General features: G+C 44.6%; 1 protein-coding gene across 7 annotated transcripts in view; it reads right to left on the bottom strand.

Annotated features, from left to right (window-relative positions):
• The window catches only part of KALRN (kalirin RhoGEF kinase), a 637474-nt gene that overhangs the window by 383369 nt on the left and 240334 nt on the right, over positions 1-13771 (bottom strand). For all 7 annotated transcript variants that reach the window (XM_027106834.1, XM_027106844.1, XM_027106853.1 and 4 more), the window contains exon 6: positions 8279-8401. In XM_027106834.1, the coding sequence (XP_026962635.1) occupies positions 8279-8401 (123 nt within the window). The remainder of the gene's footprint in view (positions 1-8278; positions 8402-13771) is intronic.

The following is a 13771-nucleotide window of genomic DNA, read 5'->3' as shown; positions in this document are numbered from 1 at the left end:
TGCAATCAAATCCCACTAGCCTTCAAAGTCTGATTCTCTAGGAATTCCTCCTCCTGTTGCTGGACCCCCAGGTTGGGAAGTCTGAAGTGGGACTCAGAACCTTCACTCCAGTGGGTGGACTTCTGTGGTAACATTGTTCTCCAGTTTGTGAGTCACCTACCCAGCAGTTATGGGATTTGATTTTATTGTGATTGCACCCCTCCTACCGTCTCATTGTGGCTTCTCCTTTGTCTCTTGATGTGGGATATCTTTTTCAGTGAGTTCCAGTGTCTTCCTGTTGATGATTGTTCAGCAGTTAGTTGTGATTCTGGTGCTCTTCCAAGAGGGAGTGAGCACTTTCCCCTCTTTTTGTGACGTTATTATACATATTACATTTATAAATGTTATAAACCCAGCATTAGATTGTATCACTTTTTATAAATTTATGTCTTTTGAAGAAGGTGAGAGAAGAAAGCAGAGTAAATTTAAGTTTATAGCTCTTGTTATATTCACCTCCTTATTTATCATTTCTGGATGGTTTCTTCTGTCCCTGTTCATTCAGGTTACCATCTGGAGTATCTTCCTTAGCCCTATACAGCATTACTCTTATCTCCTTTGTGCTGTCACTGGAAAATATGTTACATTTCTGTATGTTATAAGCTCAGTAGTACAATGTATACATATTATTTTATACAATGGATTTTTAAATCAGTGACGAGAAGAAAGAAGAAGAAATTTGCACCTATGCTGTCTCTTTTTTTTTTTTTTTTTTTTTTTTTTTTTTTGCGGTACGCAGGCCTCTCACTGTTGTGGCCTCTCCCATTGTGGAGCACAGGCTCTGGATGCACAGGCTCAGCGGCCATGGCTCACGGGGCCAGCCGCTCCATGGCATGCAGGATCCTCCCAGACTGGGGCACGAACCCGTGTCCCCTGCATCGGCAGGCAGACTCTCAACCACTGTGCCACCAGGGAAGCCCTATGCTGTCTTTTATAGTTATAAAATTACCTTTCCCAGTGCTCTCTGTCTTTTTCGTACAGATTCAAAAGAGCGAGTCTGGGGTCACTCGCTTTCATCATAAAGAACTTCCTTTATTGTTTCTCATAAGGTGTGTCTGCTAGCAACAAATTTCCTCAGTATTTGATTATGTGGAAATATCTTTATTTCATTTTCTTTTTTGAAAGATAGATTTGCTGAATATGGGATTCTTGGTTGACAGTTTTTTTCCGTTAAGCACTTTGAATATGTTATTCTACTTCCTTCTGGGCTCCATTGTTTCTGATGAGAAATCAGTTATTATTCTTATTGGGATTCCCCTGTGACAACTTCTTTTTCTCTTGCTGCTTTCAGGATTTTCTCCCTGTCTTTAGGTTTCAGTATTTTCACTATGATGAACTTGTTTGTGGATCTCTTTCCTTTATCCTACTTGGAGTTCCTCGAGCTTCCTGGCTATGTAGATTGTTTCTCAATATTTGGGAAGATTTCAGCTATAATTTTAAAAAAATGTTCTTTCTCTCTTCTCTCGTTCTAGTACTCCCATTATGCATATGATGGTACATTTGATGATGTCCTGCATTTTTCTGAGGCTCTGTTCATATTTCCTCATTCTTTTTTCTCTCTGTTCTTCAGATTGCATAATTTCTATTGCTCTATCTTCAAGGTTCTTCTTCCAATTCACTTATTGTTGACCTCCTTTAGTGAATTTTTCATTTCAGTGATTGTATTTTCCAACTCCAGAACTTCCTTTCGGTACTTTTCAAAATAATTTCTATCTCTTTATTGATATTCTCTGTTTGGTGAGAGAATCATACCTACTTTCACTTCTTCAATTATAGTTTCCTTCAGTTTTTGTTTTTTAAAAAACAAACATATTTATAATGGCTACTTAGAAATCTTTGTTAAATCTGATATCTGGTCACTCTCACAGGCATTTTCTGTTTCTTGCTTTTTCCTGTGTGTGCTTTTTATCCATTTGTTCCCCCCCACCCCGTCATACATTTCTGTTTCTTTTCATAGCTCATAATTGCTTGTTGGAACCTGGACACATAGATAATACATCGTAGCATCTCTGGGTACTGATTCCCACACTTCTGGGGCTTGTTATTGTTATTTGCCTGCTTATTTGTTTACTGACTGGCTGGATTATTTTAGTGGGAAACCCCTGATGTTGCTCCTCAGGGGATGCAGCCTTGGGTATGCCCACAGTCACCCTGGGATGACACTGGTCTTCGCAGTCCTCTCTTTAACTTTCTCTTTCCCTGACCACACCCAGCTGTTAAATTCCACTCATTTCCAGCTCATTATTCTATTGCTTTCAACAATGTCCTGGGGTATAAATATAGATCTGCTTCACAGATCTATCCAATCAAATCCAAGCTCCTTTGAAGGGACAGTTCCTGAGGTCACTACTTAAGATTTGTTCTGACCCCAGGAAGTCTCTTTCTCTCTGGCAAACCAGCCTGCCTACTATTTACCCTATATCTCCAGTGACTCTAGAAATCTTCTCCCAGTTGCCTCTCACCATAACTTCCCTAAGGGCATTTCTGAGAGTGCTATTGGCTTGAACTTCTCTACTCTCTTATTGCAAATAAATGCAGTTGCTTTGGGAAAAGATTTGGGGCTCTCTGTTTCATAGTTTGTTTCTATTCCCAGACAACACTATTTCTCAGCAGTGTTGTGCCCATGTATAGCCTCTGCTCCATGAGTGGGGGCAAGGCAGAAGAAGGAGTCCCCACCTCTTGGCCACACTCACCTAGAACTTAAATTCAGCAACAGGTAGCTTGGACCAGGATAGAAAATGTCCTATCTGGGAAGACAGTCCTTCAATTGGGAGCTGGGGGCAAAGGAGACCTTGTGTTCTTGGTTGCACTAGTCTGGAGTAGCGTTTCCATTTCGTTGAGCTGGGAGGTGGGAGGAAAGAGGGTCCTGGTTCAAATACCAGAGAATCGCTGTTCTTACCAAGTTTTAGTAAATTTTCTTGAATAAATGTTTCATTTGCTGTGTGCACTTAGCACCATTTCTAGAGACTTTAAATGGTTCTTTTAAAATAATGTCCACCAGTTTCACTGGAGAGTAGGTTGGATAGTGCCTCATGCTGTCATACTAGAAGTGGACTCTCTTTCAGAACCTGTAATGCTTTATTTTAGGGTGTTACTATTTTATAAATACATATACATCTCCACAGAACAACAGTTCTCTAACTTTAATATGTACATAAATCACCCATGAAACTTGTTAAAAAATGGAGGTTTGGGGGCCTCATCCCCCAGAGATTATGATTTTCTAGGACTGGGGTGGAAGCCAAAAAGAAATCTACACTGTTAGCAAGTCTACTACAAGATTCTTTGAAAAAAAAATTGTACTGAAAAGACTAATGCATACAAGCTAAGACTCATCTCTTTTTCAACAGGTTTTATGTGTACTAAGAGACTTTGTGGCTATGACAGGGTCAAATCCTGGCTATTAAACATCACAATCATGTGTGTGCCTGTGTGTGTGTGTGTGTGTGTGTGTGTGTGTGCACACGTGTGTTCCCCAAAACCTGAGTTCTCTGGGGCCCTCCTTTTTCTAAATTCTGCCTTCTGTTGTGAAAGGTTTTCTCACAAATTCTCCCTCCCCTGAGTGTGGCCTCCTGCTCTGATGGGAGTGTGGGCGATGGAAGTGGGGTCACTTCATCATAGGAAGTGCTGTCTGTTTGCGGGTAGGGAATTACTTGTAGAATCATGGTTTGGGGCTGCTGAGAATCAGAGATGACAGAGGACCCCAGAGCAAGGCTTCTCAAATTGGGGTCAGGAAACCTGCTCAGAATCTTTACCTCTCCTGCACCAGATCTGATTTTTCCTTGGTGCTACCATTTCTAACTTCCCCTCAAAACAAAGAGAGCACCACAGGCTTTGCTGCAATTGGTCTGATTTGCACACCATCAAGTGGCAGTATGTGCCTCTGGTGAGCAAATTAATAGGATTAAAGCAGCTATCAACATGCGGCAGCAGAAAGGCTTCCTACTGTCCAGCTGCACGTGGTTATCACTAATGTGAGTCCTCACAGTCGTAACAATAGAAAATGAATATCACTTCATATTTTAAAACTCTAGACAGAAACCATTAGCAATTTATCTTCCCCAAAGAACCGGCTAATTAAAATTGTAAATAAGACTGTGTTGTTTGTATGTACTCCTGTGAGTGTCTTTTTCACGAGGAACTGGAGCATAGATGGCTACCTGATTGTTCTGTTGCATGTTACAGTACAACCCGATCCTAATTCCATCTGCCCACACTCCCATCAGAGGAGGAGGCCACATTCAGGGGAAGGAGAATTGGTGAGAAAGCCTTTCACAACAGAAGGCGAAATTAAGAAAAGGAGGGCCCCAGAGAGCTCAGGAAACCTGGCTTTACGAGGCCCTATAAGAAGCCAGAGAATATCTTCCTACTGGATTTAGTAGGTGGGTTATTATTATTATTATTAAAGCTCAAAAGAATAGGATTCCCCAGTGGAAACTGCAAACAAACATGTCATAACAAAAAGCCAAAGATCAACCAATTTTAACCTTTTTCTTTCAGAGTTGCTCATGTACCATACTCAGTGGGGCATTATACTCCCACACTATCCACATGTTAATAATTGATAGCCTTTATTGGTACCAATTGACAGACAAAATTTAGGAAATTTCTGATTTTGCTTCCACGATTTAATGATATGCAATTATTTCTCAGTAATGGTCACCTCAGCTGGGGTCGTGTCTTTAACTGGTATATAAAACTAGACATGAAAACTAAACTTAAAAAACAGATGAATTATAACTAGATCATCTTCATTTACCAAACAGTATACCTAGGGGTTCTTTAAATTATAAAGAAGAACTGGTACTTTATAGAGTTAATTCACAGACCATTAATTACTATCAATGAATGAACAATAAGCATTAAGTCAGTACTGATTATTAATTGAAAAATATACCTGACCTCCCCTCATTTACATGGAGCCCCTTTTGTTATCCTCCATCGTAGCAGCACTTACTCTTCCAACATAAGACTTATTGATTTGTATTTATATATTTACTTATGAGATTATATAATATCACCTGTCTCTCCACTGGAACCTCCGAGGACAGACCATTTTGTTCACCACTATATGCCCAACATCCAGCACAATGTCTAATCCTTAATTATTTGTGGAATGAATGAAGAAAGAAGTCATGAGGTTCTTGGGATCTTATATTGGGGAGGGTGATCGATAGGCTTTAGGATTCCCTTGAATCCCCTGAAAATGCCTAAAAAAAAAGTTGTCCACATACATTTCTCTGGAAAGAAGACCCACAACTTTCATTAGATTTCAAAGGGGTCTGTGACCTCCCCGAAAGGTAAGGGATCACTGGCCTATTTCACTGATAAAACAGGATTCAGTAGCAAAGAACTCACCTGTAGCCTGAAACAAAGTACCTGAAAGTAGCCTGAAACAAAGTACCTAAAGCATGTACCTTTACATGGACAGATGTGTGGGCATATGTATAGGTTCTTTTCCAAGAACCAAAAAGGAAATGCCTCAGTGAACTTACAAAACAATCCACATTCTCACTTCCCCTGAGTAACTGATCATTCCTACAGTCACTGGGCTCCAGCAGTAGCTGCTTAAATTCATCTGTTTCTTGGCAGCAACATCCATCACTCAGGCCAGAGAAAAGGAGTCTGTAATTCCCTCTATTCACCTCCTTGGGTTGCTGACATCCGTCTTAGGGGAAGTCCCTTTTAATAAGCAACCTGTAAACCTCCCAGTTAACAAAAGCACGTGCCGCGTTTATAACGCACCAGTTCAGCCAATTTGATCAAACAACCCTGGGATTTCCCTTCCCCTGCCCTGCAGCCAGAGAGGAGAGCCAGCCTAATCAGGCTAAACAGGCACCGCAAAGGGAGACTAGAGATGGGCTGGAACATGCTAACTGGCTGTTGTGTATTAAACCTCCTCTTCCTCCCTCCCAGCTCCAGAAGATGCTTCCCTTCAGTAAATTTCCTCCCTCGTTTTTATTTTTTTTGTCCTGAAAATGGAGACTTCAGAAGTAAATGTGTCAGAGGAAAGGTTTTTGATGTGTTATTAACTCTCAGTTACCCATATTAACAGAGAAGAGCAGTGGTGCAGATAATTCAAAGGCTCTTTCTGTGTAACTTTGTAGTTCACTGTTTTGAAGGGCTTGATGGTAGACTTACCTCCCTAATCATGTTTGTCTTTGCTTCTTATTAAAATGAGTTTGTCTGCCTTAGGGCCAGGCAGTTGGGCGACATGAAGATTCCGGCACAGAATTTGTAAAATTCACCAGGGGAAATCCACAAGGCACACCGATAATCAAACCTGACTAGATCTGAGTTCCTGTTCTTAATCACCTGCGATCAATCGGTTTGCTCCTCTGTGACCAAAGCGGGCCTGGGATGAGACATAATTATAGAAGCCTAGTTGGACTAGTCTTTACGTTTAGATGAGGACAAGACTGCTGTGGCCCAAATTGGTAACACAGTCAATCTTGACCTTTTCCCCGCCTGGTCCCACAACCTTCTATTCCGCAGCCAGAGGTCCCTTCCCATTCAAATCTCACGCTGCTCACCTCTCCCTTACATCCTGCAATGGCTCCCTGTGCTACTCATCAGGGCTATTCACAAACACCCACTCTCTCCTGCCCAACATGTGGAGGTAGGACCATATACCTCCACCCGCGATGTTAGATGTGGCCGTGTGACTGTGCTGGGTAGTGAAATGCGTCTCTTCTAGGTGGAAGGTTTCAGAGCTAGCGTGCGCTTGGCTGCTTGCTTTGTCTGCTGAGGCACTGGCTGCATCTGAGACAGTGGCTGCTCCCTCAGTCTGGGAGTCTCATCGAGTGAGTGCGATGAGCACAGCCCCCATCAGCCAGTGAGGGGCATGTGGTAGGAACAAGAAATGAACCTCTATTACTTTAAACCACTGAGATTGTACGGTTCTTACGTCACTCAGCATCTCTATCACCGCACATATCAAGCTGTACCATGACTGTCTGAGTTATCTCCCTAACTAGACACTGAAAACTTGAGGCCAGAATTATTTCTGTGTATAACACAGTCCAGTGTATAACACTGTTAAAACAACTCCATAGAAAATGAAATTATCTTCTTTTCTGGCCTCTGTGATCCTCTGTGTTTATGTTTTTCTAACACCTGCCCCTCTCCCAGCATCACCAGATGAAATGATATGGTGTCTTTGGAGTTCAGATATACGGGGAATGGTGGAGCTATTCTATTGGACCAGTAGTACAAGCAGGAAGAGCTGGCAGAGGGGAGAGAGAGAGATGTTGAGACATACTTAGGCTGCAGACATTTCAGATACAACGGGTTCAAGGGGCAGACAAGATTTCAAAGTCTTGGGGAGACCACATGGAAAAATTACTATTCCAAAGTGTTAGTTTTACGAGGAATCACAGGAGTCATCTGGACTAGATTCCTGTATCACCAGCATCATCATTATCATAATACCAATATTTACTGATAATGGACTATGTACCAGGCACATCTCCAGCCACCTTACAATTAACTCATTGAATCCTCACGGCAGCCCTATAAGGTGGCTATTATTATTTCCATTTTACAGATGAAGAAATGGAAGCACAGACAGGTAAATTTCCTATGGCCACACAGCTAGCAAACATCCCTCTCTGAATTCAGTGTCTGCTTGAAGTCTCCCCATCCCGGGGAGCTCACTAACTTCCAGTACATCCCACCTCCTGAGCCATGCGCTGCCTCCCCCTCCAACTGCCGTCCCCTGGACTGTTCTGCCTCCTAGACCAACACAAAACAATTCCGCCCTCTTCTCTCCAAGGCAGCCCTCCACATAACTGAAGGCAGCAACTGTGTGTCCCGCAAGGTTCCTCTTCTCTAGTCTAAGCAGCCCAGTTCACTCAACCGTTTCCAACGCGCCACAGCCTGAGGTGCCTCTCATCCCAGCTTAGTGACTCACACATGCCAGTGGGTTTAGTCAGCGGAGTGGAACTGGGCACTCTCCTTTCTAGTCCTGCACTGGGCTGATGGCTTCTACAACCCTAGCACGTTCCTTTCACCCTGTAAAGCAGGGTCCGGAGGCAGAAATGAGGCCATAATCTGCTGCGGGAACAGCCGGCTCACCACGTGTCCTGCGCTCGTCCCTGTCTTGACAAATGGGATGCTACAAGGGGCCGCGTGTTCAGAGTTGCTCACTCCTCCTCAGCTTGGAAGTCTGTTTCTGCCCCCTCCACCGCAGCCCCGTCCCCCTCGTTATTCTCCTGCCCCCGAGAAGAGACCCTGCACTCACCATGGAGTTCATGGCGAAGTGATTGTGCTGCGTCTGGAGGTCCAGGGCGTGCTGGTAGCTGACTCCAATCTCTGTATGGCTCTGGAGGAATAACTCCTTGTTGTGGCTTATCCAGTCGAACATCTAGAGGGGGAAAGAAGGCGCACAGTCATCATGGGGGTATGGGTCCAACAGCAAGGAACTTTCAGAGCTACTGGGAGAAAAGCAGCCTTCCTGCTGGGGCCCAGTGAGGACCAGTCATCCTGCTCAGGGTCGGGGGTGGCCCACACCCTGGCTTCCCAGGAGAGCCCTCCTCCTTAGCAGAAGGCCCTGCCACCAGCCTCCATGTCTCCCTACAGAGCCTAGGGGAAGAGAGAAAATGAGTAAGAGGACCAAGGAGAACGGGGAGGAAGCTGCTCACTTTCCCTAGTTATTTCCCCTTTTAAAAGCTTTTAGAAATCGTCAAAAGCCATGCCCCCCCTCAATGCGTGCTTTAGGGACAGGTGAAGTGGAGACAAGTGGGAGGTTTAATCCACTCCCTACTGCTCCAGCAGGAGAGAGAGACACTTGTTGGAAGCCACAGGGCATCCTAACATGCCCCATCCCACTTACACTGCCCGACCACACGTTGTTGAACTGACTCTGAATGCAGTCACCTTTTCTTGTGACTCCACAGCCTCACAGGGTTTCTGCTATGACCCATGAGGAACCAGCAGAGGAGGATTTTAAGGGTAGAGTGAATACTGCCTAGCACAGTGGGCATTGAGCCATTTTCCTCCCCATGGCTCTGTACCTGGTTTTCATTTAGGTTTCCACCTCTCCCACAGGTGGCCCACTCACTTTTAGGGGAGCTAACCAGAACCTCAATTCCAAGGGAAAGCCTGGTCACTCTAAGGGTTACCCCTTCTCAGGACACCAGATCTAAGCCAATCAGTGTATGACATTTCCTGACCCATGGGACTGTCTTAGAAACGGGAATGTTATCCAATTCAGTACAATAAAACACAAAGGGCAGTTTGCTGGAAGCTCCTGGGAAAACAGAACTGTAGTTGTTTAGATATGACTTCTCTTCCTCTGATACTGTCATTGTGACCCTGCACCTCAAATTGCTGTACCCATTCTGCTGGCAGCTTGAGGGTGAAGCCAATGGGCAGAGAAAGAGCGTAGCCAAAACAATGGCAGGAAACAAGCAGAGCCCTGATCAAGCCTTGCCTGATCTCCACACTGTGTCTGGACTTGCTTAGTACCTGAGCCAAGAAATCCTCTTTATTATTCAAACTGGTTTAATTTGGATTTTCTGTAAGTCTCTGCCCAGAGTAGTCAAGTGATATAGCCAGGAAACGTGTTAAACCTTTGGAGAAGAGGATCGCTATGCTTGGAACTCATGGTCCATAGTTTGGGATGAGCTAAAGGCTGCAGCTCAGTTGCAGAGTAGAGCAGGGAAGGATGGAGCACAGGTGTAGGCTGAGAAGCTGCAAAGATCACGCCAGCTTTCCTGGAAGGCAGAGTCACAGCCTCATTCCATTTTTCCCCTTTAAACGGAAAAGCGAATTTACTTTTTCAGTTACGTTTAACCAGCATTTATCGGACACTCATTACACGCCAGGCACTATACAAGGCAAAAATGATTAATATGTGGTTCTTGAGTTTAAGTGGCTTAAAAGCCAGTGTGGAAAGCAAACATGGACTCAGATACAGTGTTAGCACAACTTGGCATATGACGTGATTAAAATCGCAACTCAACAAAGAAATCTATCAAGATAAAGGTCAGTGTGGTATATCAAGGTAGCAGCCTCTCTTGATGGTGTGAAGAGAGGGAAGAGCAGAGAAGGCTTCCCAAAGGAGGTGACACCTGACTTGACCCTGACTCAGGTAGGAATTAGCCAGGTGAAAGAGTGAGATGTGGGCTCCAGGCAAAGGGAAGATCAAAGGGGCAGAACCGTGGGGCAGCCCGGTGTGTAGAGGGCTCTGAAAGCACCACTTCTGTGCTTCTGGACCTGATGTGAGGAGAAGATGTGGCTGGGGAGGTAGAAGGGACCATGGAGAGCCCTGGACACAGGCTTTAGGAAACCTGGACCATACACTGCGGGCAGCAAGATGTCAGTGGAGGGTTGTAAGCTGAGCAGTGAAATGTGATGTGAGCTTTGAGAGCAGCATGGGATGTGGACTGGCGGGGAGAGATGGAGCAGTAAGAATGGTTAGGAGGCTGTAATCCTGGGGAGCAAGAGTGAGAACCTGGAAACCCGGATGTGGGGAGTGACAGTGGAGTCTGTGAAGTGGGCAGAGCGAGAGTCGCTAGGAAGGGACTGAGGACTCCCAACTGTTTGGGGAGGGAGGGTGAGAAAGAGAGAGGGAAGACAGCCAGGTATCTGGCATGGCGCCCTGGATCCTTGTAAGAGAAGGTGCCCCCAAGGTACCACCTCAAGAGGAGGGCAAGAAGCTGGGGTAGGGGAGGAGAGACCGCAGGTTCCGTTTCAGATGCTGAGTTTGCGAGGCTTAGGAGACCTTCAGGTGGAGGTGTCCTGTGGGCAGTTAGAGTTTTGTCTGGAGGTCAGGAGAGGGACACCAAGGCAATGACAACCCATGGTTAAGTACAAGCACATCACCTTCCCAAGGCAAATGGGCATAAAATGGGATTGAATCTGGAGATGATTCTCCCTTTTGAATTACCCAGATCACTTCCGGCTACCTACACAGATAAAGGGCAAAAGTATCATCCTTCACTTGCAAGTGTCAGCAGATGCTCCAGGCTGGGGGTGCCTGCGGAGGCTGGGCAGGATCGGTGGCGTGCGCCACCCCGGGTCCACCAGCCACAGCCAACCCCACACCGCAGGCACGCGGTCAGCGCTTTTTAAAATTACTATTAAGGACAAGAGGGGAAGAAGACAAGTGTCCCAGGAGTCTAAAGGAACTTCACTGTGTAATTTTTGTTCTTTTAAATTCTGCCTCTCAACCCCATTTAAAAATAATCCCTCATCTCTTTTCCTTGTTGACCAAAGAATCAATAGAATTAATGAAAATCTGAAATGCCTCAAGTGCTTGGAACTTAGGATGAAAAGTGCTCACTCATACTTTCTTGTCTATCCCAGTGGCCTAGAAGTGACCTTCCCTGTATTTTCTGTTAAATGAGTATTTAGATATGCTAATAAACAGAGAGTTATGTGCTAGCACCAGAATGATTAGATTGCCTGGCGCCAGGTCCCTGCCGGACTACAGAGCAAGGAGAGCCGAACACGGGCCAGTTAAGGAGAAAAGCAATAACAACAGTGAGTTAAAAGGCAGGCGAGAGCGAAGAGTGCTGGAGGAACCGCACGCCTCATTGAATGGGCTTCTCACACAATGAGGTCTGCACCCAGGCCACTGCGCCCCATCTGCCTTCCATACTGGAGCACACGAGCTGTCTCTGGGGGCTGCGCATTCTGGGAAAGTTCAGCTATGCCGGAGGCTAGAGGCAGTGCTCCAAGGAGGTGACACTCATCTCAGGCACCTAGGGACCAGACAGTCGATGTGATATCAGGAACCACGGTCTCTCCAACATGGCTGTTTCCTAGGGACAGTCTCAAGTCTTCTCTGGGCCTGAATCTGCTGCCTAATTGTATATAATACTCACTTTTGTGAGCCTGGTTGCCTGCAAGGGTCACCAGCATTTCTGCTGCATTCACTGCAGCTGGCTGCAGAGAGAGAACGTGTGTGTGCGCACACGCATGTAAGCACCCATGTGCGTGTGCAGTTAAGTGGGATAAGGACTAGGCTGGTTCTGGGCCTGGCTCTGTCACTAATTACCCATGAGACTGTGGGCAAGTCTCTTCTTTTCTGGGCTTCTCTTCATTTCCAAGGGATAAGCAGTGCCCAGAATGGAGGTAAGCATCCTGGTTTACAATCGGCTCAATTTGGAAACTTACGGAGTGTATTTTTTTCCATTCAAAATAAAAATTAGTTTTATTGAGTCTCCTGGGTCAGAATGCTTATTCATTGCTACAGCTTAACATTTCTAACTTTTGAATACAAAGAATGACTGTAAGAAAACTGGCATTGTTCTTAATAGCCAGAGAAATGCAGCTGCTTAGTCTCAGCCTTGACATCTATCCGTCCAGTGCTTTAGGGTTCAAAATGTCCATTCGCAAGCATCATCTCACTGCCTCCAGCAGGCCCACTTTACGGATGGAAAACAGGTTCAGAAAAGTGAAGCCCCCCCAGTGGGCTTCATTCATGCCACCCAAGGCACATTCACTGAGTGTCTGTTGATCCAGGCTCTTGGGACACTGCCCTGCCTCCTGCATGTGACTGTAGGAACTCCTCTGCCCAGGCTCCACAGAGCAGTTGCCCCCCAAAAGGCAGCCACCAGGGCACTGTGGGGCTCCAGCGGTGGGAGGATGCTGCCCCTCACATGCGGCCATTCAGTGGCCAGTACCCGGCCCCCTCGTCTCTGCCTCCCACCTGCCCCCTCAGTGCCTGGGGATGGCTGATTCAAATAGCTCCACTTCTCTCAATAAATACTTAGTGAATGAAAGAAATGCATGAGGGAGTTGGTCACAGGCTCTGGGGTTGCTAATCTCCAGACAAGCTGACCCTTTCTAAACTAGGACATTTTATGATTTGATCTATTTGAATTGGGCTTTCTGGAAGACACCTGAACTAGACACTGGAACAAAAATCTAAAGAAAAAAAACCCCCAAAACTAAAGAAAATGTCTCCACAGTGGTTTCAAACATTTTGAACTGTCTTTTTTTTTTTTTTTGAGAAGATACAAATGGTAGGTTCAACAAAATGTAATAAAACAACAAAATTCCTCCAGGAGGAAAGTTCATGTCTAAATAATGAAATTTTATCTCTTTGTTTGGAAACCAACATAGTTTTGTCTCATTAAGAAGATAGATGTTACATGTAAGCTACTTGGTTTTTTTTTTTTTCCACGTTTTGCAAAGTAATGTTTTTATGCTGGCTTAAACTCAGTGAAAATATACAAATCTAGTTCTTAATATATAATAAATGATAAATGAATCTATTTAAATGCAAATTAGGAAAATAAACAGAAACCTTTTCTCCTTTTAAATATGGGGATAGCTAAAAGGTTATTATTGTTCTGTTTTTAATAAAGCATAAACTATTTCATAGAGCAAGGATATTAAATAAGGATCTTGGTCTTATTTTCCTTCATTTGCCAAATTTAGCAACAGCATCTGATTTAGAGTTTTAACTTTCAAACTACCTTACCACCTAGTATTAGTGTTTTATACTTTCGTAATTTAGATAACACTGGTTTTAATTTGCTCATTTTCAGGTTTGGTGACTTGATTGAGAGGACAGAAGACAACCAATGGATTTTCTTTCCTAAATATGCACATTCCAGTATCACCTGTTGTCCCCTGTTACCCTGCTTGGACACTGCAGCGACCCATCCATAAAAGCCTGTGCCCTAAAGAATACTAACAACCTCCTTGCCAGAGAACCTTGCTACATCTGAAAACTTGCTGTGCAGTCAACTCCAAAATAAAATGTTATGTGTGTTACAGT

The sequence above is a fragment of the Aethalodelphis obliquidens genome, unplaced genomic scaffold, assembly GCF_003676395.1.
Source record: "Aethalodelphis obliquidens isolate GAN/ISIS:26980383/991018 unplaced genomic scaffold, ASM367639v1 scaffold1, whole genome shotgun sequence".
NCBI lineage: Eukaryota > Metazoa > Chordata > Mammalia > Artiodactyla > Delphinidae > Aethalodelphis > Aethalodelphis obliquidens.
This window is presented reverse-complemented; position numbering and strand designations above follow the sequence as displayed.